The sequence below is a fragment of the Littorina saxatilis genome, linkage group LG12 (assembly GCF_037325665.1).
Source record: "Littorina saxatilis isolate snail1 linkage group LG12, US_GU_Lsax_2.0, whole genome shotgun sequence".
Lineage (NCBI taxonomy): Eukaryota > Metazoa > Mollusca > Gastropoda > Littorinimorpha > Littorinidae > Littorina > Littorina saxatilis.
In genome coordinates, this window is record NC_090256.1 from 71066339 (window position 1) to 71089259 (window position 22921).

The window sequence follows — 22921 nt, forward strand, 5'->3', positions numbered from 1 at the left end:
CTCTCTCTCTCTCTCTCTCTCTCTCTCTCTCTCTCTCTCTCAGGCTCTCTCTGGATCTGAGCTGTGGGGATTCCAAAGGTTTGAAGCTCTTGAGAAAGCCCATTTGTTTGCATGCAAGAAGTTTTTGTGTGTAGGACGACAAACACCAAACAAGATGGTATATGGTGACTTAGGCCGCTACCCACTTTATGTCACTTCGTCGGTTCGCTGTATTAAGTACTGGCTGAGAGTGTTACATTTGCCAAGCGAAAAACTCCCAAGGAAAGCATATGACATGATGAAACATTTACAGGGTTATGGCAAGAAAACATGGTCTCATTATTTGAAAGAAATGTTATGCATGTACGGCTTTGGAGATGTCTGGCTGCAACAAGGTGTAGGCGATTTGAATCGATTTATAGCAGTATTCAGACAACGATTATTTGATTGCTTCCAGCAAGACTGGCACGACAGCATCGTGAACTCGGAGCGATTTGAATTTTATTCGCTCTTTAAACAAGAAATTCGCGCTGAAGTGTATATAGACCATATTCAGCTCCGCTGTTTTCGAGATGCATACATACAATTTCGATTTGGTATTTCACCCATAAACACTCACAAATGCCGCTATCGAACTGACGTTGTACCGGGCCTTTTGATTTGCCCTGTATGCAGAGAGGACGTGGAAGACGAGAAACATGTATTGTTTGTATGCAAAGGATATTGAGATTATAGACTTGATGTCAAAATATTAAGAGAAAAAAACCAGAGTGAAGATGCAAACAGTATTATACGTGTTATGTCTGTAGATAAAGGGGATTCAGTGGTGCATGTGGCCAGATTCTAATATCGTGTTTTTCAAAAAAGAAAAAGTTTTTTGGACTAGTTACCCAATGTGGAACAGGTGAACGAGACGGCGATGTGTTATATAGAGCTTAAACAATGACCACGAGTTGATTACTGGAAAATAAACCACGAGTGGGTATTTGGTAATTCACGAGTGTGCGGAGCACACGAGTGAATTACCAAGCGGCTGCAAATACCCACGAGTGGTTTATTTTCCAGTAATCAACGAGTTGTCGTCATTGTTTAAGCTATTTATACAACGAACAACACGGGTCGAACATGCAGTCATGCAGACGACATTTTGTACGCAATTTCATTTCAGCCTAATCACTCAGAGTGTCAAATGCGCGTCATTCAAATAGTCCCTATTCTTTTACTTTATTCTTAGTCTCCGACTCGTCGGCATTATACTTGTCTGGTCTAAATATCGGACCCCATTGCTACGATTAAAACACAATAGCGTTTATATAGCTATTCTGACATTACATTCTGTGTTAAAATCATGTTTTTGTCAGCAACAAGGACCAGAATGGTCCATGTCGTTGATAGCAGACGACGGTTCCCTTTTCGCATGAAGCCACGGAAATAACCAAACATTGAAAAACCCACGGACATGTATTACGGAGAAAACTCGGGATAACCGGATGTTTAGCATTACGTCAATATGCTAGGAATCATATGACGTCATGACGTATCGTGCTTGCCTACGTAGATTGTGTATGTTCGAAAGTCTGACTTCTGTTGTGAATTCGCGTGGTGAAGACTGCGGTAAATCTGTAGATGATAAGAGAACAAGGATTGTCTCAGAAGAAACGACTAAATGTTTCAGACCGGTAACTTCATTTCAACATTGCACTATATAATGGACGTTCTATGTGACAGAGAGTTTGCTGATTTTGTGTTAAACATTGGAGAGATCGTCTGCTAGAATCAGAGATAGGTCGCTTCAGATTGCAGCTTCTGGAAATTTGCAAGGTTTGTTGCCTGTTAAAGAACTGGATTTTACACGTACAGTAAGCAACAACAAAAACACACACAAAGCAAATGGCATCGTCTGTCGACTAGTCACAGAAACAAACCTGGCGAGGTATGCGTGTACTTCATACACGTCAGCCATTGTTGTTACAGTTTTGAGTCAACGTTGTACGTATTCTTCCGCAACAGGGTCCAATCGTCTGGGTTTCAAATGTTCTAAAAATAAATTCTAGTGTTGATTATTTTTTAGCCCTCTTTATTCTTACTTCGAATAATCCACGTGTGATTTTTGGTGTAATCAAAGTAGTTCGTTCTAATTTCTCACTTGTCTAAAAATAATCAACTAGATTTAATCCACCCCTCGGTTGCATTGCAGGAGTTGTATAAACATAGTTTGTGCCGTGGAATGTTTTTTTTTTAATTTTTTTTATTTTATTTCTTTTATATACACATAAACACAACACAACATACAGCATACACAGAGTTTATCAACAAAGCGCATACACACGCACATACCTAGACAAGACACAGACATAGACAGTATAGGGTGGGTTGTTGAAAAGACAGGGGACATGGAAGGGGGGGGGGGGGGGGGGGGGGGGGGGGGTGGGTAACTGAGGTTGGGGGAGAGGAGGGGGGGGGGGTAGGTGGGGACGGTGGTCACACTTTAGCCTCCAAGTATACATGGGGTTTAATTATCGGCATAAAAGTACTGTATAACCTGTTATGAATAAATGGGTCAGGGGGTGCCGTGGAATGTTAGAGCAGGTTTGATTGCAAATAATGTATGCTGGTGTAGTACACTTGTGTTGTTGTTGTACCTATTCAAATTGTTGATTTTTGCGCTGGAAATGTTTCTATGTTAGAAAGAGAGAGAGAGAGAGAGAGAGAGAGAGAGAGAGAGAGAGAGAGAGAGAGAGAGAGAGAGAGAGAGAGAGAGAGAGAGAGAGATTCAGATTCAGATTCAAAACTTTAATACAAAGGGATAAAGGTTTTAGGCAATGCCTAATCTTCCAACCTGTCCCTTTTAGACATACATGACATTATACATTACAATTATATATTTATATATAAAGAGAGAGAGAGAGAGAGAGAGAGAGAGAGAGAGAGAGAGAGCGAGAGAGAGAGAGAGAGAGAGAGAGAGAGAGAGAGAGAGAGAGAGTTTTGTGCCGTGGAACGATAGAGCATGATTGAAAGCCGATAATGTATGTTAGCACTGTAAACTTGTTTGTCGTTGCACCTATCCATATTGTTAATTCATGCGCTGGATATGTCTTTAGGTTTAAGAGAAAGAGAGGGAGAGAGAGTGAGAGCGTGCGTGAGTTCGTGTGAGTATATGTTAGAGAGAAAGAGATAAAACCGGGTGATTGTCCATAAATACAAACACACGGCATGTATTACTGACCCCCCCCCCCCCCCCCCCCCTCCCCATGCCCCGTTGAAATGAACCTTGCGTGTTTATGATCAATAAAATGTCTTACGTCTTACGTCTTACGTCTTTCGTCTCTCTTCTCTCTCTCTCTCTCTCTCTCTCTCTCTCGCTCTCTTTCTTACTTCGTTTTAATTTATTTTTATATTGTATTGCTTACGCCACAACCCTCGTAAAATAACATTTGCTGTCAGTTTATTTTTCTTCTTTCAGATGATGAATCAGTCAGTGTTGATTCGGCTTGCAAGTATGGTCTCTCAGGGGAGAGTATTTCTGACAATAAAAAAAAAGTAGAAACAACAATTACAACAATTACAAAATAGACATTCATAATTCATAGAAATATAGTAAAATGCGCCGAAAATGCAAACCACAAACATTTTCGACGAAGTCTTCGTCGAACTGACGAACCGGGGCGGGGAACGTGAAATAGAAAGTATAGTATAAGGGACAAAACTCTTCTCGGACAATATGCACTAAACCTTGTTATTTCCCTTTGATTATTATTCTGACCCAATATCACGTAACACGAGCTTCTTGCAGACAATACAATTATGCAGTTTATCACATCTGCAACACAAATGTGCTATTGTTTCTATTTCAATCGATTTTTATGCAGAGAGCAGGTGTGTCGAAGATCAATAAAACGAACCAATCACACGAGCGGCTGTCATTCCAACCCGGTGACAAGTTCACAGGAAGTGCTTTTCCTGCGACCAGGGACTGTCGCCTCAGATCGAACCACCGATTCGTAAAATATTCGGCGAGGAGCGTTCTTTGCGGATTTGAATTAAAGCTGGGTAAGTGCGACACAATGTCTTTTCTTCTGCATACATGGTTTGTTTCTGAAACTGACCAGATTGTCTGGTAATCGCCGAAGATGTCCCCACATTTTTTTTATCTCCGCCATTCACAATTTAAAGATGTGTAAACCGACTGCGTTGGATAAAGTCAGACAGACTCAGTAGCTTTGGGTGAAGTCTCATCATCTGCAAGGCCAGCGCCTTTGTTGTCTTATGTCATCGTTAATCGGGCACCAGGCATAATTTGCATGCCTTCTCACCGGCTTGTCCAGGTTTTGTGGAGGGGGTGTGGTAGGCGTGAGGGCTTGCTGCTCGCTGACTTGCTTCAGCTATCTAGAGTGTAGAGGAATAGAGAGGCGGTGACATCATTGAAGATTTTACGACAAAGAGATAAATAGATACATTTGGAAACGAGGAACATGAAATTGAAACTTGGCAGTGGTGTTTTGATATCGGTGTGTTTACGCCACGAAGAGTGCAGTTACTGAGTAAGCTGGCTGATCAACAGTAATTACTACAAGTCAACAGTATACTACAGTGATACTGACAGCACCTTCTTGACACTTCAGTTAAGTTCAGAGATAATGTACTGCTATTCTGCCTTTCATGATACACTGTATACAAGACAACCTGTTGTCCTAATCATTCAAACAATGCTGATCACAGTAATTAATTTATATTACTATTTAAATGCAGTTTGTGTGTTTCCAACCCAGCAATGTATACATACATGTTCTTAGTACAGTACTGATACTTGAAGTTGGTTGTCAAGACTGCTAGCTGTAATCAATGTTCGCATTTCTTCTGCATTTTCCTACTTATATTATAATTTATATAATAACAGTGTGGATTTTTGTCACTATTTTAGTTGGTGATGGAGTACAATGGAGTCGTGAGCTGTTTGAGGTGTACTTTTTCTTTAGCGGTCAACATGCATGGATACTAATGGACGGCAAGGTGAGTTTGAGAAACAAATTGACTTAACGATATCTAACTAAATAATTCATGTTGTTCTTGCTTGGTCATTCATATATTTTTTGTTTCCTTTGTGTCTAAGTTTTCTTTTACTATCAAGGTGTCTTTCTGCTTTAAGTTAGGCTACTAAAGATGCACAGCAAAGATTCATGTTCCTTCTTTCTCAGTTCTGTTGATCACATTCATCATCATGAGTCTTACTTCTCAGGCGATGAGAACAAATCAGCTGTCTAACTGTGATGCAAGCATTCTGCTGCTAAACTTTGAGTTTGAACCAACACCTTGAGGCTGTCTATGAAAGGCTATTTGGTGTTCTTGTCACTTACTGATGTGTTGTCAATTGATGCCTACATTAGGAAACTTACATCAAATGGGCAAATTTTTGTTTTTAGTCTTATTTAAGCAGCTAGAGTATGTGGGGCCAGTTTTAAGCGGTGTGTTTACAGTTGAGTTAAGCAACTTAAGGGGTTGAAATGTATGGTCTGTATGCACACCGTAGAACAGCTCATTAATTGTGTTATAATGTCAATCAGATGCTGTGTGTGTTATGATTTCTATCAGATCTGTGCAATTTGTGGCATTCAGTTGTACGATGCTCATGTCATTCCTTTATTCCTTGTGACTTCGGTGGGGCAGTGTGCAGATCAGGTGTAAACTGTAATACATGTCGATGGCTGTGAATCATTGGCTGCACATGAGTCGTTATTACGAAACTAGTTTCACGCATGAGCGATTTCCGAGAAGTTTTTGATACTGTATCACCTGAATGACATCTGCTGCAAGCATATCTTTCAAGTCACACACTCAGTCTTGTGTTATCTGGGGTAACATCTGCTTGCATTCATCCTGAAGAAAATGGCCTCAGCAAATGATATATATAGGACTGACTGATTGAGTACAGCTTAGGTTCACATCCGATGACTGGGCGACACTGTGACAAGTAAGAGGTTTGTAACCTTGGTGGCTGTACTCCTCAACAGCTGTTACAGAGATGGTAACAAGCAGCTGATTCTAGTCTCTCAAGATTGTTTCAATGTTTGTGGTGTTCAGAACAAGTTTAAGTTTTGTGACGAGGTCTGTGAGTGACGGTTATTGGTAGGTTACATTTATTGATGACTTGATTTTGAAAATGGAGTATAGCCAGCGAAAAAAGGTCTAGGAACGAGTTTGACTTGCGAGACTTAAAATAAAACTTTAGTTTTCTTTTTTTTTTGCGTTCATGGGCTGAAAATCCCACGTGCTCAAGTGTGTTTTTATGTGTATGACCATGTTTACCTTGCAATGTAGGCAGCCATAGGTTGATTTCAGAGGAAGTTTACTTTTCAACGTAGTCCATTCCGACCTTGAAGCACGTGTTCCACCTGTGCCTAAGCGTCTTGATGCCAGTGCTGTGGAAGCGTTTGACGTCTTTCAATGGTAGAAAGTCCTCATAGGAGCCATGACATCCGAGTCTGTTTCCTGGTGCAGACCGCTGATGTACATGTACTTCCTCAAGGCAACTCCTTACTCGCTGGGCCTGGGATTTCTCAGTTGACACTTGTAGTGATCTGCATGGCATTTCACATTTTGTTTCTTCACATTATTAGTATTACACATTGCCCCAGGAAAGCTTTCAGCTGAAGATAAGCATTGACAGGTTGTAGCATGATGGTTTTAGTTGCCAAGAGGCAGAACGCAAAACACACACACACTGAACTTTCATTACAGCTGACTGGTTTTGAAAAAATATGTTACAATACCATTTTCTGCCTGGCTGCAGTGCTTGCGGAAGTTCTGAAGCCTCTGTAGTCAACAGAATACGTTGTACTTTTACTTCTGAGCTGCTCTGTTCTTTTTGTTGCTCTTAAAGACAGGCAAATATAATAGAGCACTTGACATACCAACCTGCCTGTGATGTACACAGAATACTCAACTCATTTTTTCAGTGCAGCAATAAGGCAGCCTACAAACAATACCTTCAGCAGGTAGCTCCAAGCTGTGTTGTTCCCCTGGCACCAATACCATGCATAACGATATATGCAGTCAGCTTCGTTGCCTCCCCTTTCTGCACCAATCACCTTGGTTACGGGCACGTTGTGGCATTGGCAGAGGAGGCCAATGTGTTCTCTATGCAGAAAGATGTTTTGGCTTGGAGATGAGAAGGTGGTGGTGCCTTCTCTTGGCGCTGTTCTTGCGCAATTTCCACTGTGTCTTAGAGTACTGTACCACAGCTTGTTGAGTATTGTTCTGTCTGTAACTGTTACTGTGGCCTTACTACTTTCTTTTCTTCCTCAGGTAATGCCACCGTGCTGTTATAAACATGTTCTTAGATTAAATAATAAATTATGTCCCCATTTAATCTTTGGACTCTGACTCTGAGTGTGATAAACTGTCGAGGTGTGATGATTTCTTCTTTTGAGATTTTCACACACGCTAATACCCCCATTCCACACGGGTACGGAATGGGACCTAGAATCGGTGTGTGGAATGGGGGTATTACATACAGCTACACTTGCTCTCACATTCACACCACAGGCTGGCACAACAAAGGAGTTAGAGCTGGTGACATTGACAGTTTTCACTTGTGTCTATTTCCTGTGATGCAGTTCATTGTTCAGGTTGACAATACTGTTGAACCTTTGATGTCTTTTGTCTTTGAACAGTGGCAGATAAGAAGTCTAGATAGGAACCGGAGTGTGGGGAATTTGGGGATAGCAAAATAAGCTTGCATTGCTGGGTGAATCTAGCAGCCATGGTTCAAGAAAGCTCCACAAGAAACAACTTAAAACAAAAGAGATAGAGGTGGAGAGAAAGACTGTCTGGATAATATGAGGTATTTCATGTTACATTAGTCCATGACGAAGCTCTGTAACTACTGTTACCACAGTCTGATTGAAGGTGAAGAGTTAGCCGGTATACCAGTACTAGTACTACACCTTGCTTGATACAGTGGAACCCACATTGAAGCTGAAGAGCTAGCCGGTATACCAGTACTAGTACTACACCTTGCTTGATACAGTGGAACCCACATTGAAGCTGAAGAGCTAGCCGGTATACCAGTACTAGTACTACACCTTGCTTGATACAGTGGAACCCACATTGAAGCTGAAGAGCTAGCCGGTATACCAGTACTAGTACTACACCTTGCTTGATACAGTGGAACCCACATTGAAGCTGAAGAGCTAGCCGGTATACCAGTACTAGTACTACACCTTGCTTGATACAGTGGAACCCTCCAGTTTAAGACTTCCTCCTTTTAAGACCTTGATTTTTCAGATTTTCATTTCATAGCCTCTGTAAATTTACCTCTATTTTCAAGACTTCCTCCTTTATTAGACGTGATTTTCTCAGATCGTTTGGGGTTTTAACAAGGTTGTTCCACTGTACACAGGCTTGAAGAAGAGGCAGACTAAAAGTTCCCTCTGTATACTCCTTGAAGAAGAGGCAGACTACAAGTTCCCTCTATATACACCTTGAAGAAGAGGCAGACTAAAAGTTCCCTCTATATATACACCTTGAAGAAGAGGCAGACTACAAGTTCCCTCTATATACACCTTGAAGAAGAGGCAGACTAAAAGTTCCCTCTGTATACACCTTGAAGAAGAGGCAGACTAAAAGTTCCCTCTATATACACCTTGAAGAAGAGGCAGACTACAAGTTCCCTCTATATATATACACCTTGAAGAAGAGGCAGACTACAAGTTCCCTCTATATATTCCTTGAAGAAGAGGCAGACTAAAAGTTCCCTCTATATATTCCTTGAAGAAGAGGCAGACTAAAAGTTCCCTCTATATACACCTTGAAGAAGAGGCAGACTACAAGTTCCCTCTATATATATACACCTTGAAGAAGAGGCAGACTAAAAGTTCCCTCTATATACACCTTGAAGAAGAGGCAGACTACAAGTTCCCTCTATATACACCTTGAAGAAGAGGCAGACTAAAAGTTCCCTCTATATACACCTTGAAGAAGAGGCAGACTACAAGTTCCCTCTGTATACACCTTGAAGAAGAGGCAGACTACAAGTTCCCTCTATATACACCTTGAAGAAGAGGCAGACTACAAGTTCCCTCTATATATATACACCTTGAAGAAGAGGCAGACTAAAAGTTCCCTCTATATACACCTTGAAGAAGAGGCAGACTAAAAGTTCCCTCTGTATACACCTTGAAGAAGAGGCAAACTAAAAGTTCCCTGAAGTTCCCTCTCTATATATACATCTTGAAGAAGAGGCAGACTAAAAGTTCCCTCCATATACACCTTGAAGAAGAGGCAAACTAAAAGTTCCCTCAAGTTCCCTCTCTACACCTTGAAGAAGAGGCAGACTGAAAGTTCCCTCTTTTTTCACCTCCACACTGGTGTAGCTTTTCCTCTGCTTCAGATAACGCTGATAGATCTTGTAGCTATCTACAACCCCCGACCCTGCCGATCCCCCCCCCCCCCCCTCTCTCTCTCTTGCCCTCCGCCCTCCATCATCCATGTGAGTTCCCACCTCTCTGCTGCATCAGACTTCGACGAGATAGAGCAAGGAAGAAGCAGCTAGAAGTAACACACAGGGGTCTGGACAGTTCTTGTGGCAGCGAGTTACAGGGCTTTCTATTTCTGACACCCTTGGATTTTTGGAAGCACACTTCCTTGCTTTGGCGGGTGCTGCCAAAGTTTACAACAGGTAGGAAGAGTGAGAGAGGGGGAGGGGCGGAAGGGGGTTTGTTTCTGTTGGATGATCAACGGCATGTGTGTGTAGACTTGACTGACTGTGTCGCGAGTTTACAGTGCGTTTCTTCCTGATCGCGATGCCACTGGGTGTCTTCTGAGGAGAGTGTGCATGCGAGAGATACAGTCAAGACTGAGAGAGCCTTCTTCTTTCTTCCCCCGTAGCTCAGTGCCGTCTCTGTTGGAGTGATTACTGATTTCAGTGGAATTCGCGGCGTCTGACTCAGTCCTCGCTTGCAACCACTTTTCACCTGCATTCAGTCAAGAAAAAAGTATCTTCTGCCTGCTGCTCTCGTTCAGGGATATATTTTGTCCCGGCTGTTCCCTGTCGGAGGTGTATTGTGTTTTTTGGGCCAGGGTGCCGCCGCTCTCCAAGTTTCGTCAGTGGCACTGCCTGCATTGTGGCAGCAGTCTGTGTTGGCGGTGTGCATTTTTCGTCGGTGATCGCCTCACACCTGTTTTGGGTGTGATTGACAGGCGCCAGCCATCTCACGGTAAGGTCAGTCCGGAGGTCGCCCGTCACATTGGACACTTTTAGTCCAGCATGCCGCGGTGACACTTCTACACGCTTTGATCTGGCCTTTTCTCGCATGAATGATTCTTTGTGAAGAACAGTGGTACCTGTGATGAGGGGAGCGACTTCAGGTATGCACGTATCCTTGCATGGCAAGTACATACTTTATGGTACTGAAGGAAGAGATGGCAGAATGTGGGTGTCCTTAATTGATGGGATGTTCTCTCTCAAGGGCCATCAAATGTAAAGATACAGCTGCGCAATTTTATTTTAGTTTGACTGGGGTTAGGCCATAGTCTTTTAAGTGCTGTTCACATGGTAGACTTACAACCAACTTTTAAGTGCTGTTCACATGGTAGACTTACAACCAACTTTTAAACTGCTGTTCACATGGTAGACTTACAACCAACTTTTAAGTGCTGTTCACATGGTAGACTTACAACCAACTTTTAAACTGCTGTTCACATGGTAGACTTACAACCAACTTTTAAGTGCTGTTCACATGGTAGACTTACAACCAACTTTTAAGTGCTGTTCACATGGTAGACTTACAACCAACTTTTAAAGCGATTTTTGTCAAAACCAAGTCAGTTTAAAATGGCTGGCAATGTGAACAATGCCGACTAGTTTAAGCTATGATTCTCAACTGACTTACACCTTGGGTTTGTCTGGTCGCCTTTGTTGTTTTCCGTCTGAGGAGTCGAGCAGCGCTCAACTGAGTTTTCAAGTCGCTGCTAAATCTTAACTAAATGAGAACTAAATCGTCAGGACCATTCACATGGCAGACTTCAAAGCAACCCTCTGCTATAAATTACAATCGATTGTGAACTGCACTTTCTGGCTTTTTCTCTCTATTAATAACCAAGTCCAAATGAGACAAGATTAAAACACCTTCATACCTTTAGAGTACAGGTGATAATTCATTCAGGCATGTCTTTGGATTTGACAACAATTCTCTGTGTTGACTGATTGATTTGAAGTTTGTGGCATGATTCAGTGTTTATGTTGTGTCTTAGGGGAGGCCAGGTTCACACAAGGTGAAGTGTCCTCTTGATTATACATGAGTTCCTCGTCTGTCCTAGAAGATTCCACTATCTCTCGTTTGGCCTGTTTGCAAGGCTTTCTTTGACTTGACTGAGTTTATTTAACATGTAAGTTGAGGCACAGTTCAGATGTGATCTAGCGTGCTCTTGAGTCTTGGCTTCACATCCAGTTTGTTCTTAGCGCGTTTTCAATTGACCGATTTCACAATCTCACGTTTGGTCTGTTTTCAAGTTCAGGGCTCGACCCAAACAGTGAACCTGAAAAAAGCAGGTCACGGGACACACTTAAATTCTGTTATCATGTGTAAAGTTGGCACTATTTTCGGAAAATATTTTGTCGGATCTGTACCATCGTGAATTTATGGAGTTAATCTAACTGCTATGACCGTAATGTTTTAGTGAAGGACTCAAAGAATATATATATGGTCAGGAATCTGTCAAGGTGTCCAAATGCAAAAATCCTGTTCTGGATACTTTTATTACTTTGTATTTTATTCTGTTTTTAAATGACTACAATATAAACAATAATACAGTTATGAAGTATTCCTCATGCAGATTCTATCCATACCAAATTTATGTCTGTCAGTCGTCTGGATGCTGAGAAAATTTACTTTGTTCAAGAAAAAAACCCACCTTTTTGGGCACACAAGGTGTTACGCGAAACGCATGGTACATTGGGCATTGAATAACCAAGTTACTGATAAGGGTATCATCTCAATCTAATTTTTGATAGGTCCAGAAATGGATGGAGAAACATATGTTAGATTAATGAAAGTTTGATCTGAACATAGGTTTTGGATTTTGAGCGTTCTTTTTTAGCTGGTCTGTATGTTACATTTGGTGTAAATATAACCATGAAAAAAGGGAAACTATCTTAAAAAAATGTTTCTGGTCAAACTTACTTAAAAATCATTGCAGAGGAAGGTCATTAGGTAGGATGATTCAGACCTGGGAACCCATACGATTTCGCCGTATTTTGTACGCATGATTGTCGAGAATACGCTCAGTACGGTCAGTGGGAAAAAAATACGACGAGAAAAATTCCTAGACTACTTTTCTTCACAAGCCCATCCTGAAGCCGATCCAGTATTTTGGCACTTGATTACGTCACTATAATTATTAGCCGCTGTCGAAAAAAATATAATCGGATCGTGTCAATCAATCAAAACAACCAGGCAAACGAAAGAACGGTATTTGGCGAAATCGGCTCCGAGAATAAACAAGTGAAACAAAGAAGAAAAGTGAAAAAGTTTGAAGAAAAATATCACACACACAATTTGTAACCAACACACACATGTAGTCCCGCCTGGAATAAGCTTTTTTTTGTGATGATTTACGACTTTTGCGCACATTTTGAGCAGACGAAAACACAACATGGCGGCTCTCGCTCCTCCAACTATCGCGAGACACAAAAAAACGAAATCTCGCACGCGCGAGATCCTGATACATCCGGTGTTTCTCTGTACGCTTGTCACGACAGAGACACTACATTGGGGTGTGCACGTTAAAGATCCCACGATTGACAAAAGGGTCTTTCCTGGCAAAATTGTATAGGCATAGATAAAAAATGTCCACCAAAATACCCGTGTGACTTGGAATAATAGGCCGTGAAAAGTAGGATATGCGCCGAAATGGCTGCGATCTGCTGGTCGATGTGAAAAACATTCCATCTCACACGGCATAAATAGATCCCTGCGGCTTGAGTCCGAGTCTGGAGATACGCGCGCGATATAAGACTTCATATAACGACGACTTGTTGACAAACGAAGATTCGCGAATGAAAGAGAAAAGCGCTGAGTCTTGAGTAGAGAGCTAATAAAGTACCGGTAATCGCTCATCGAGCGAAATGAAAATCCGCGGCGACTTCCATAAGGTGAATGCTATTCAAGTTTAGGTAACGTTTTAGCCGCATCTTTTATAAGCCGCAATGCGATTTTTGACTCGCATGCGAAGCAAAAGTGAGTCTATGTACTCACCCGAGTCGTCCGTCCGTCCGTCCGGCCGTCCGGAAAACTTTAACGTTGGATATTTCTTGGACACTATTCAGTCTATCAGTACCAAATTTGGCAAGATGGTGTATGATGACAAGGCCCCAAAAAACATACATAGCATCTTGACCTTGCTTCAAGGTCAAGGTCGCAGGGGCCATAAATGTTGTCTAAAAAACAGCTATTTTTCCCATTTTCTCTGAAGTTTTTGAGATTTAATACCTCACCTATATATGATATATATAAGGGCAAAGTAAGCCCCATCTTTTGATACCAGTTTGGTTTACCTTGCTTCAAGGTCAACTGGTCACAGGAGCTCTTCAAAGTTGGATTGTATACATATTTTGAAGTGACCTTGACCCTGAACTATGGAAGATAACTTAAAACTTAAAAATTATGTTGGGCACATGTTATGCTTTCATCATGAGACACATTTGGTCACATATGATCAAGGTCAAGGTCACTTTGACCCTTATGAAATGTGACCAAAATAAGGTAGTGAACCACTAAAAGTGACCATATCTCATGGTAGAAAGAGCCAATAAGCACCATTGTACTTCCTACATGTCTTGAATTAACAGCTTTGTGTTGCATGACCTTGGATGACCTTGACCTTGGGTCAAGGTCACATGTATTTTGGTAGGAAAAATGTGTAAAGCAGTTCTTAGTGTATGATGTCATTGCTAGGTTTAGCTGAAGGTCAAGGTCATGTAAAGGTCAAGGTCAAGCATGTGAGTCGTATGGGCTTTGCCCTTCTTGGTTTTTTTTAAGTCGCGGCTTGTAGTCCGTCAAATACGGTACAGTTTTTGTCAGTAAAATTGAAAAAAGCATTTGTTTTAAATGTATAGGTAAACTTAATTAACGGTGTGACGGACGCGCATGAGGCATGTTTTAATCATGGATGTGCAAACGCTGTGTGGAGTACGCTCATTTTTTTGAAAATACACCAAGTTTGTTTGAGAATACTCAAAGTGCAAAACAGGGGTTCCCAGGTCTGATGATTGTAAATTTTTTTAAATTGAGCGAAAAAGTTGTGTTTGATGTAATTTAATTGTACTTCTAAGTTAAAAATATGCGTTTGGTGTAAATGAAATTGTATCTACTTGCCCAAACAAGTTTTGTCACAGTCTTTAAATAATGCCATAATACTCAAAAGTGTGTGTTTTCTTATACCTCAGACACCTGGCAGTTAAACTATAGTCACAGGATTCCTAGACCCCCCGCGGGTTAGGGGGAAGAATTTACCCGATGCTCCCCAGCATGTCGTAAGAGGCGACTAACGGATTCTGTTTCTCCTTTTACCCTTGTTAAGTGTTCTTGTATAGAATATAGTCAATGTTTGTAAAGATTTTAGTCAAGCAGTATGTAAGAAATGTTAAGTCCTTTGTACTGGAAACTTGCATTCTCCCAGTAAGGTAATATATTGTACTACGTTGCAAGCCCCTGGAGCAATTTTTTGATTAGTGCTTTTGTGAACAAGAAACAATTAACAAGTGGCTCTATCCCATCTCCCCCCCTTTCCCCGTCGCGATATAACCTTCGTGGTTGAAAACGACGTTAAACACCAAATAAAGAAGAAAAAGGATTCCTAGTGCTTGCACCTGTTGGCTTGTAGAGAGACTTGAGTGGGGCCTTCTGACAAGGGTGTAAATGTAACGTACATACTGAGAATACTTGAAAATGACAATGAATTTGTTTTAGAGAAAGAAGATAACTTATCAGTGCTTAAGAACAACCAGCAAGACCAAACCTTTGTTTCAACATGAAAACAAGCACACTGAATTACAAAATTTACCTCAGAAGGACCACTGTTGGGACATTTTGGTGTAAATGTAACATACATCACCTTGTTTTTTTTAGTGAGACCATATGCAGCACATAATAATGCTAAAAACAGCACATAACAGTCTGTTGAGGGTTTATGAGCTAAATAAAAGAGAAATTACCCTTCAAATGGACCTGCAGATCTTCGGAGCCTTCTGTATGTTACTTTACACCATCCTTTTGTGTAAAGATGTACACACAACCAAAAAGGCACAACCATTAATTTAACCCTTTATTTTGACTTGAGACAGGTAGCTTAGAACAAACAAGTTAGAAATACTGTTTAACTGATGTGAGCATAGCCCATTGAATGTAAATTCAGTACCTTGTACTTGCTGTTTGGTGTAAAGTAACGTACATATCATGGGTAAAATTAACATTTGGTACCGTATTGGAGTACCAACCTGACTATTCTATCGTGAAAAGGATTTGTTACGATTTCTTGTTTGTAACTCAAAAAACTGCGGACCAAAATAGTGTAAAAATATTTAAAGAGGGTGATTTGATAATAATTTCTACACCGCTGACCGTGCTTTTTTCAAATTACATAATAACCTGATGATTGAGGTTAAGGTTTGCAAAACAAATGACATGAACATTTACTGGAACCTTTTCTGCACTTCCATAGAGAATTTCATTGTTTTAAAAACAGTGTAAATAGGTAAATGTTGAATTGTATCTTTGATTCTGGGCTTTGGTGTAAAGTAACTGACGGATAAATGATTTTGCTTATATTGAGACAGGAGAAACTTTTTTCAAGTGTTGCTTTAGTACAGATCAACTCTACATTCAGCCATCAAGCCATCGGATAGTGAAACAGTTGCCTAAAGCTGAACCTAAGGAAATGACAGCACCTTGAAATTATGTTATGGTGTAAATTTATGTAACACACAGTCATTTGTGCTTTATCTGCAAATATTTGATAAACCGAACACTTGACTGGAAAATAAAATGCTGCAATTGAAGGACAGGAATACCGAGATGTTTATTCATGTAAATTTAAGGAGGTTTAAAAAAAAGTCTAAAAATTGTAACACTTACAGTAAAAGTCAGCAGTACATCACCATGAGTGTTCCATGGATCCTCTGTGGCTGAGGAGTGTGCCTTCCAATAGCAAGAATAAGGAACCTCCTGGTTTACAGACCCTCTAAAGTTCCAGTGAGGTGGTCCAAGGACAGTACTCTACATTAACCTTGTCACTGCCAGGACATCATTTGCATTCAAAGCATTACCTGTATTTACCTGAATTGACAACTTACAGTGTGCCCTTGATGTATAAATGCATACACCACACACACACACACACACACACACACACATTGTTTGTTTGTTTGTTCTTTTTCTTCTTCTATTGTTGTTTAGTGGACTTTTTATGCGCATCAATGTAAGTTATCTATAGTTTATACCCAGGTCGTCAGGTGACGTCCTATAGGCAGTGAAAGGGTTCAAGTTTGGGGTTCTGGGAATGTCTAGGTGGTGCGTCTCTGGGGAGCACTGAAGATTCTCCCTGGATTCGCTGAATAAGTCTGATGTTTCTTCAATAACACGGTTCAGCACTGTGAAGTGCACATACTGCGCTGATGTCAGATTACGCTGATCTTACGACAGCATATTGACTGTGTACCATCATTATCCTTTTCTTTGTTGTCTTCAAAAGGCATCAGCTCACTGGGTTTTGTCAAGGTCTGGCATGGCATGTATTGTAATGGCGTAACGTTACTAAGAGTAGCTTCTTCGTAATAATACAGTTGTTTTGAGTTTTCTTTGACCTTGTATCTTTTCTGGAGGTGTTTTCATTTTGTAAAGGGTCTGCATGGTTATTTCAGTAACTAGGGCTGTATTTGGTTCTGTATGTACTTGCAGGCTGTTAGTTATCTTAACATTGTATTGTTTTAGTGTGCGTGTGTGTGTGTGTGAGAGAGAGAGAAAGAGGGAGATGGAGAGCGGTTCTATGATGAATGTTTGCCTTTAGGTACTCTTGTCTTGTCTGATCAAGTATGGCAGCTTTCGGCAAAAGTTCAAACTGCATGTGTGCAAGAGGTAAGGATGGTTTGATGGATAACCGTGACTTAAATAGTGAAGCAAGTACGTCTCTCACGGATCCGGTATCCGATAACCATGCGTAGTCAGCTGGTCCTCGGACAATGGACATCCCGAGGAGTGCCGCTCAGTGACCACTTTCCCCATCAGGGCAGGGTGACTCACGCGATCCGAGAGAGAAAAACAATCATCCACACAATCCCCGAGAGAAAAACAATGGGCCACATTCACACCTCCATCCACCCGTTTACCTGTGTGTTTTCGCCTGATGCTGCCCTCGGGGGCATGTGGGGTGCCGAACGCCGGTGTTTTCCTCACCTTGGCCCTACCTGTTTCAGTCTCAGGACCACTGGGTAGGGCGGATGGTGGTGGTGAGAGCGAAGGGAGGGTGAATGTTTATGGTGTGCCGGTCTGCGAGATAAGAGATGTCATCAGAAGCTCGAGGTGAGGGTGAATGATGGTGGTTAGAGTTGAAGGAGGGGGATGTCCGCTCTGCCTTGTTGCCTTTCCAATTTCTTCAGGCCAGCGTCGGGGTGAGAATGTTTTAGATTGAATAGTGCTGTTCATATCAAGCAGAAATGGTGTTACGATAAACACTTGTAATTTTCTTGACCTGTCTAGCTGCTATTAATTATGTTTTTCTTGACATAAGCGTAAAAACGTGTTTTTCGTGTGAAATTCAAAATTGTGTACAACAGGCAAAGATTCATTTTCTATGCGACTCACCCCGATTAATATCTGTTATTGTGACAAAGAGGGTTGTGTTGATTAAAAAATTCATAAAAAGCCCATGTATGGTAGTAGCTTTGAACAACAAATTGATCGGTCAGTCGAAAATCAGTTAATGTGTCAGATGATGGTTTGTGTGTGTGTGTGTGTGTGTGTGTGTGTGTGTGTGTGTGTGTGTGTGTGTGTGTGTGTGTGTGTGTGTGTGTGTGTGTGTGTGTGTGTGTGTGCTCTCTCAGAATCTGGGAGTGTTTTAACATGCTGGAAAATATGGAAGAAAATGAACAGAGGCTGAGAACAATCTATTTTGTTTACTTACACCAAGAAAAAGTCTATAATGATACACACAAACCACAGAAAGAATCTAAAGTCTGAGGAGCACAAAACACTGAGCTTACACAGCAGAAGACTAAGTAATGTAAATATGACCAGCAAAGCAAGTATAAGACAAGGTAACATCATGAACAAGGCCGGAGGGGGGGAGGGGGGGCAGGGTGTTTTAAAGTACAAGTATAGGTACAAGTATAGGTGCAGAGATCTTGTTCAAGAAAAATACAACACGCGAGAACCACACCTGTCGACGATGTTAAGCAGGTTCCATCACTATGAAGACTAATTGTCAAGAAATGATTGAAATTAGACCCGGCATGAAAACAACACATAATATCTGTGACGGTAGGTTGTGTATTCATGCAAAAATACAGCGAAGTAGAACATACCAAAAACATATACAGATATCCGTCTATCTGATTGCATTCCACGTACGGGTTGATATAAAGATAGAAGTGTAATAAGCGAATTCATGGAATTGGGAACAAATATCGGCAAGATGAACTCGCAAATAAGCAGAATTGTTCTCTTTGTCGTAATTAACCTGAACATTGACTGAACAAAAAATGAATACAACCAAAACCAAAAGCATACAAATATGTACAGAGAAAGACTAGGCACATGATCAAGAATGAAAAGGACATAAGATTTAAAAACTGAAAGGCGTAAAACCAAGAGAGAGAGAGAGAGAGACAGACAGACAGACAGACAGACAGACAGACAGACAGACAGACAGACAGACAGACAGACAGACAGACAGACAGACAGACAAAAACAGAGAGAGAGATAGCGGGACGTGGGAGAGATTGTTTCAATCACCATTTAGTTGAGAGAATGTTGAGAACAATCAAGGCCAACCGATGGGATGTGCATGTTACAAAACTGAACACAATGGATCGCTCAGTATCGGGAAACCATATACATAAAATATAAAAACATACAAGGCAGAAAGCAGACTTCACTTAGTTCTCATCATTGTCTGCTGGCTAGGTGTATATAACTGAGTCCCAAAAAGGAACATGTAAACAAACGAATTACACAGCGAAAATAACTCCGGCCTCTGCGCAACAATTTCGCATGGGTTTTAGAGCACAAAACTCATGGAAGTGTTGGAATTTAAGACCATATAACACAATGAGGGGGGCGGGTGGTAGCGTGGTGAAGTTCCACTGCTAGCAAAACATCCACCAACAAAATGAGCGTGTGCCCTAAGCCATATTTATAGCATCTTTATGAGATTGAAAATACGTCAACATATCATTTTGCTACAAAAATACTGCCTCTACGAAGTATTGGAAAAGAAACACAACCCTCAGCGAAACGAAATCTGAGAACCTAGTTACTTTTCTTCAAATAATTTGATATTTTTCTCTGCATAACAAAATCTGAAACAGAGTTAATGTGCTGTGAATTACCAAACGTTTTAACAACAAAAAACACCCAAAAATGGAGTATACTACATGGGTTACTGTATCGTACCAGATTTACACAAGGTAATTTTTTTATGTTGAACTGCGAGCGATAGCGAGCTGTTCACCATTTAAAGGCCAACATCCAAAAGAATTTTTCTCCTGGAGCGACCTAAACTTGAACCCGTCGCTATTCTTGCATGTCTGTTTACTTCGTGCTGCACGCAAAAATCGAGCGACTTCCTTGCCGCGTGGATTGACGAAGCTATTTTATTCTCGTGACTGAAAACACTGCAGTGCAGGAGCGGCGACTCATATGGTCTCGGCTCGAAAGCTGTCTGTGGAGGCTGCGTGCTATAATTAGCTGACCTGCTACGCGAGCAGTCACTGCAGAGTTTTGAGATAACTTTGTAACACGTTTTATTTTATGCTCCTCAAGAATACAACTTTGGGCAACGTGCCACGTAAAACTACACGCAACAAGGATTCAGTAGGTACCAAACATGCCTTGGTCAGAAGTAGAATGTAAATGAATCTTTATAAAGAAGTAGGTTACTTCAAACGACAGCCACAGCCACGGTTGGGTTCACAGCATCAAACCGATGCGACTCTCCGTCATATCATACACGTAATCTATCAAATAGATGACTAATAAACATGTAAACTACATGTATACGTCTATCGTCGGACATAAGAAAGGAGAGCTTCCCCCGGGCCTGTGCATGTGTTGTTCGTTGTGCGTGTGTAAATGTACACAACAAACTGACGACAAAACTGAGACAGACCTCTTTCGCTTCAGTCTTGCAGAATTTAAAGACGAATACAGGTAAATCGTGCATTATACTAACTGTTTGGTAAAAGTATCAAACGTTTCTTTTTATAAATAAGTGGCAGGCTTACAGGAATACAAAGAGGCGCAAGTTGAAAGTAATGGATATATCTCTGGAAGATGCCATCAGTCCAAGTTGTCAAATGAAATCAAAGATGACAGAAACAGAAGTTTTCCATACAAATGTTGGTGTTTCAAAGGAAGTTGGCATTCTTTCAGATAATGATATAGACGAGGTGGCTGTTTGTTATGAAGTTTCAACAAGCCAACATTCAAATGATTTTACTTCATCTACAGATTTTTTAAATTCAGCACTTTATAACTGCCATTATGAACTTGGAATCAGAGAGAGACCGTCTTTCCATTGTCATTCATGCCATAGATTTTTGTTTCAGAATCAATGTTTCACATGGCGTTCACAAGAGAGCATGCGAAGTTTCCGACAGTCTTTAGGATTTGTAAAAAAGGCCGTGTTTTGCTGTACATGCAAAAACTACCCGTCAAAAGGGAAAGTGCCTAACAGATTGCAACAACATTCCTATTTTAAGCTCAGCCACACGCCGACATGGAAGTTCAATGGTACTTTCAAACTTTTTCTTCTCTTCGTCGTATTTGATTTCTTTCTATTTCATAAGTCGAGTGCATATGATTTCGGCTCGTGTTCATCGTGAGATGGACTTAGTTTCTTGTATTCTGTGGGTTCGACAGATTAACTAAATGTTGTAATTTCGCCTTACGCGACTTGTTCTCTCTCTGTTGGCAGCGTGTAATGCAGCTGGTTAGAAATTAGAGTATTATTTTGCAAAGTGTGTACCAAAAGTTTGTCATGAGCTGCTTTAGGTTTGGAGTGTGGGTTGGTTTGATATTTCCTCCTTGCAGATCAAATCTGTATTCATTTTTGATGTTGTGTCTTATTTTGTGAAAGGAAACATGCAGACTGACTGAACGCATATATATAATTATGTAACTCATAAACACATGGGTGTAGTTATGTTCAAGAACACACACACACACACACACACACACAATCACATACACACACACACACACACACACACACATACACACACACACACACACACACACACACACACACACACACACACACACACACACACAACTGTGTAGATGTATCGTACACCTGATATATTAAATTGAAGTTCACGAAGAAATCGTTTTATTTCTGTGTCATTCAACATCTAGTTTGAATCAGACAAATTGAAACTGGTACAAATATTCAATAATGTTGCGATGTGCCTCGCATGACATGATATCGCAAAAGATAGACAACGGCAAGATCATTCAAGTATGTACATGCTTGTTGATGTCTACTTAGGCGATGCTCAGAACACTAGTTAGATCTTCCGAGATTAAAAAATGACGATGATCTGTAAACAAACCAGGACAAGGAAAGAAAGACAAAACGTATTTGAAAACAAATCAGATTGACAAACTGAAACTTCGAACTCTGTTGATATTTCACGGGAGATGAGGTATGGTGCAAACGTATATAATTATACTGACTACATTTTGTTACGTACTCATCAACAACAACAAAAACCGATATAACCAAAGGCACACACACACACACACACACACACACACACACACACACACACACACACACACACACACACACACACACACACACACACACACACACACACACACACACTTTGCTGGTTTGCTGATCAATGTCACAGGAAACGAATGAACAACAGAAAGCGTGATGAATTCCTGGCCAGAAATCAGTCACAAAGACCTGAAAGTCTGCTGAATGGAACTGGTAAATGTACACATTTGAACTGCTGTCAAAATTACTATGTAATACGATAGTCGGGTTTTAAAATTGGTAGCAAATTACAACCAATAATGATGTTTTTTGCTTCGGCATTGAAGCAATGTTCACTATTTACTAACAAAATAATTACGAAATAAACACAAAACCAAATCAGTGAGGCAGAGGGGACAAAAAGCCGAGCGGGTGTGTGTGTGTGTGCGTGTGTGTGTGTGTGTGTGCTAGTGTGTGCCTGTGTGTGTGTGAGTGTGTGTGTGTGTGTGTGTGCCAGTGTGTGTATGTGTATGTGTGTGTGTGTGTGTGTGTGTGTGCGTGTGTGTAGAGCGATTGAGACCAAACTGCTGGACCAATCTGTCGAACCCACAGAATAAAACTGCACGCACTGCAGTGTTTTCAGTCACGAGAATAAAACAGCTTCGTCAATCCACGCGGCAAGGAAGTCGCGCAATTTTTGCGTGCAACACGAAGTAAACAGACATGCAAGAAGAGCGACGGGTTCAAGTTTAGGTCGCTCCAGGAGAAAAATTCTTTTGGATGTTGGCCTTTAACAAAACAACGAGTGTACATCTGGTAGTACGACACAACTCATGTAGTATTCTGTTTATCCTACATACTGAACTTGTATACGTGTATTTTAATCAAAACGTCACGCAGTGGACGCGTCCAAATTGAAGACGCTTCTTTTGGAACCTCATCCAAGCTATTCCAAAGCCTCGTTCAA

General features: G+C 41.0%; 1 protein-coding gene across 2 annotated transcripts in view; it reads left to right on the plus strand.

The window, feature by feature from the left end:
- The first annotated feature begins 3634 nt into the window (after positions 1-3634).
- The window catches only part of LOC138982707 (rho GTPase-activating protein 21-like), a 103683-nt gene continuing 84396 nt past the window's right edge, over positions 3635-22921 (plus strand). For both annotated transcript variants that reach the window (XM_070356034.1, XM_070356035.1), the window contains exons 1-2: positions 3635-4029; positions 4901-4989. In XM_070356034.1, coding sequence (XP_070212135.1) covers positions 3843-4029; positions 4901-4989 — 276 coding nt within the window. In that variant the 5' untranslated portion in view covers positions 3635-3842. The remainder of the gene's footprint in view (positions 4030-4900; positions 4990-22921) is intronic.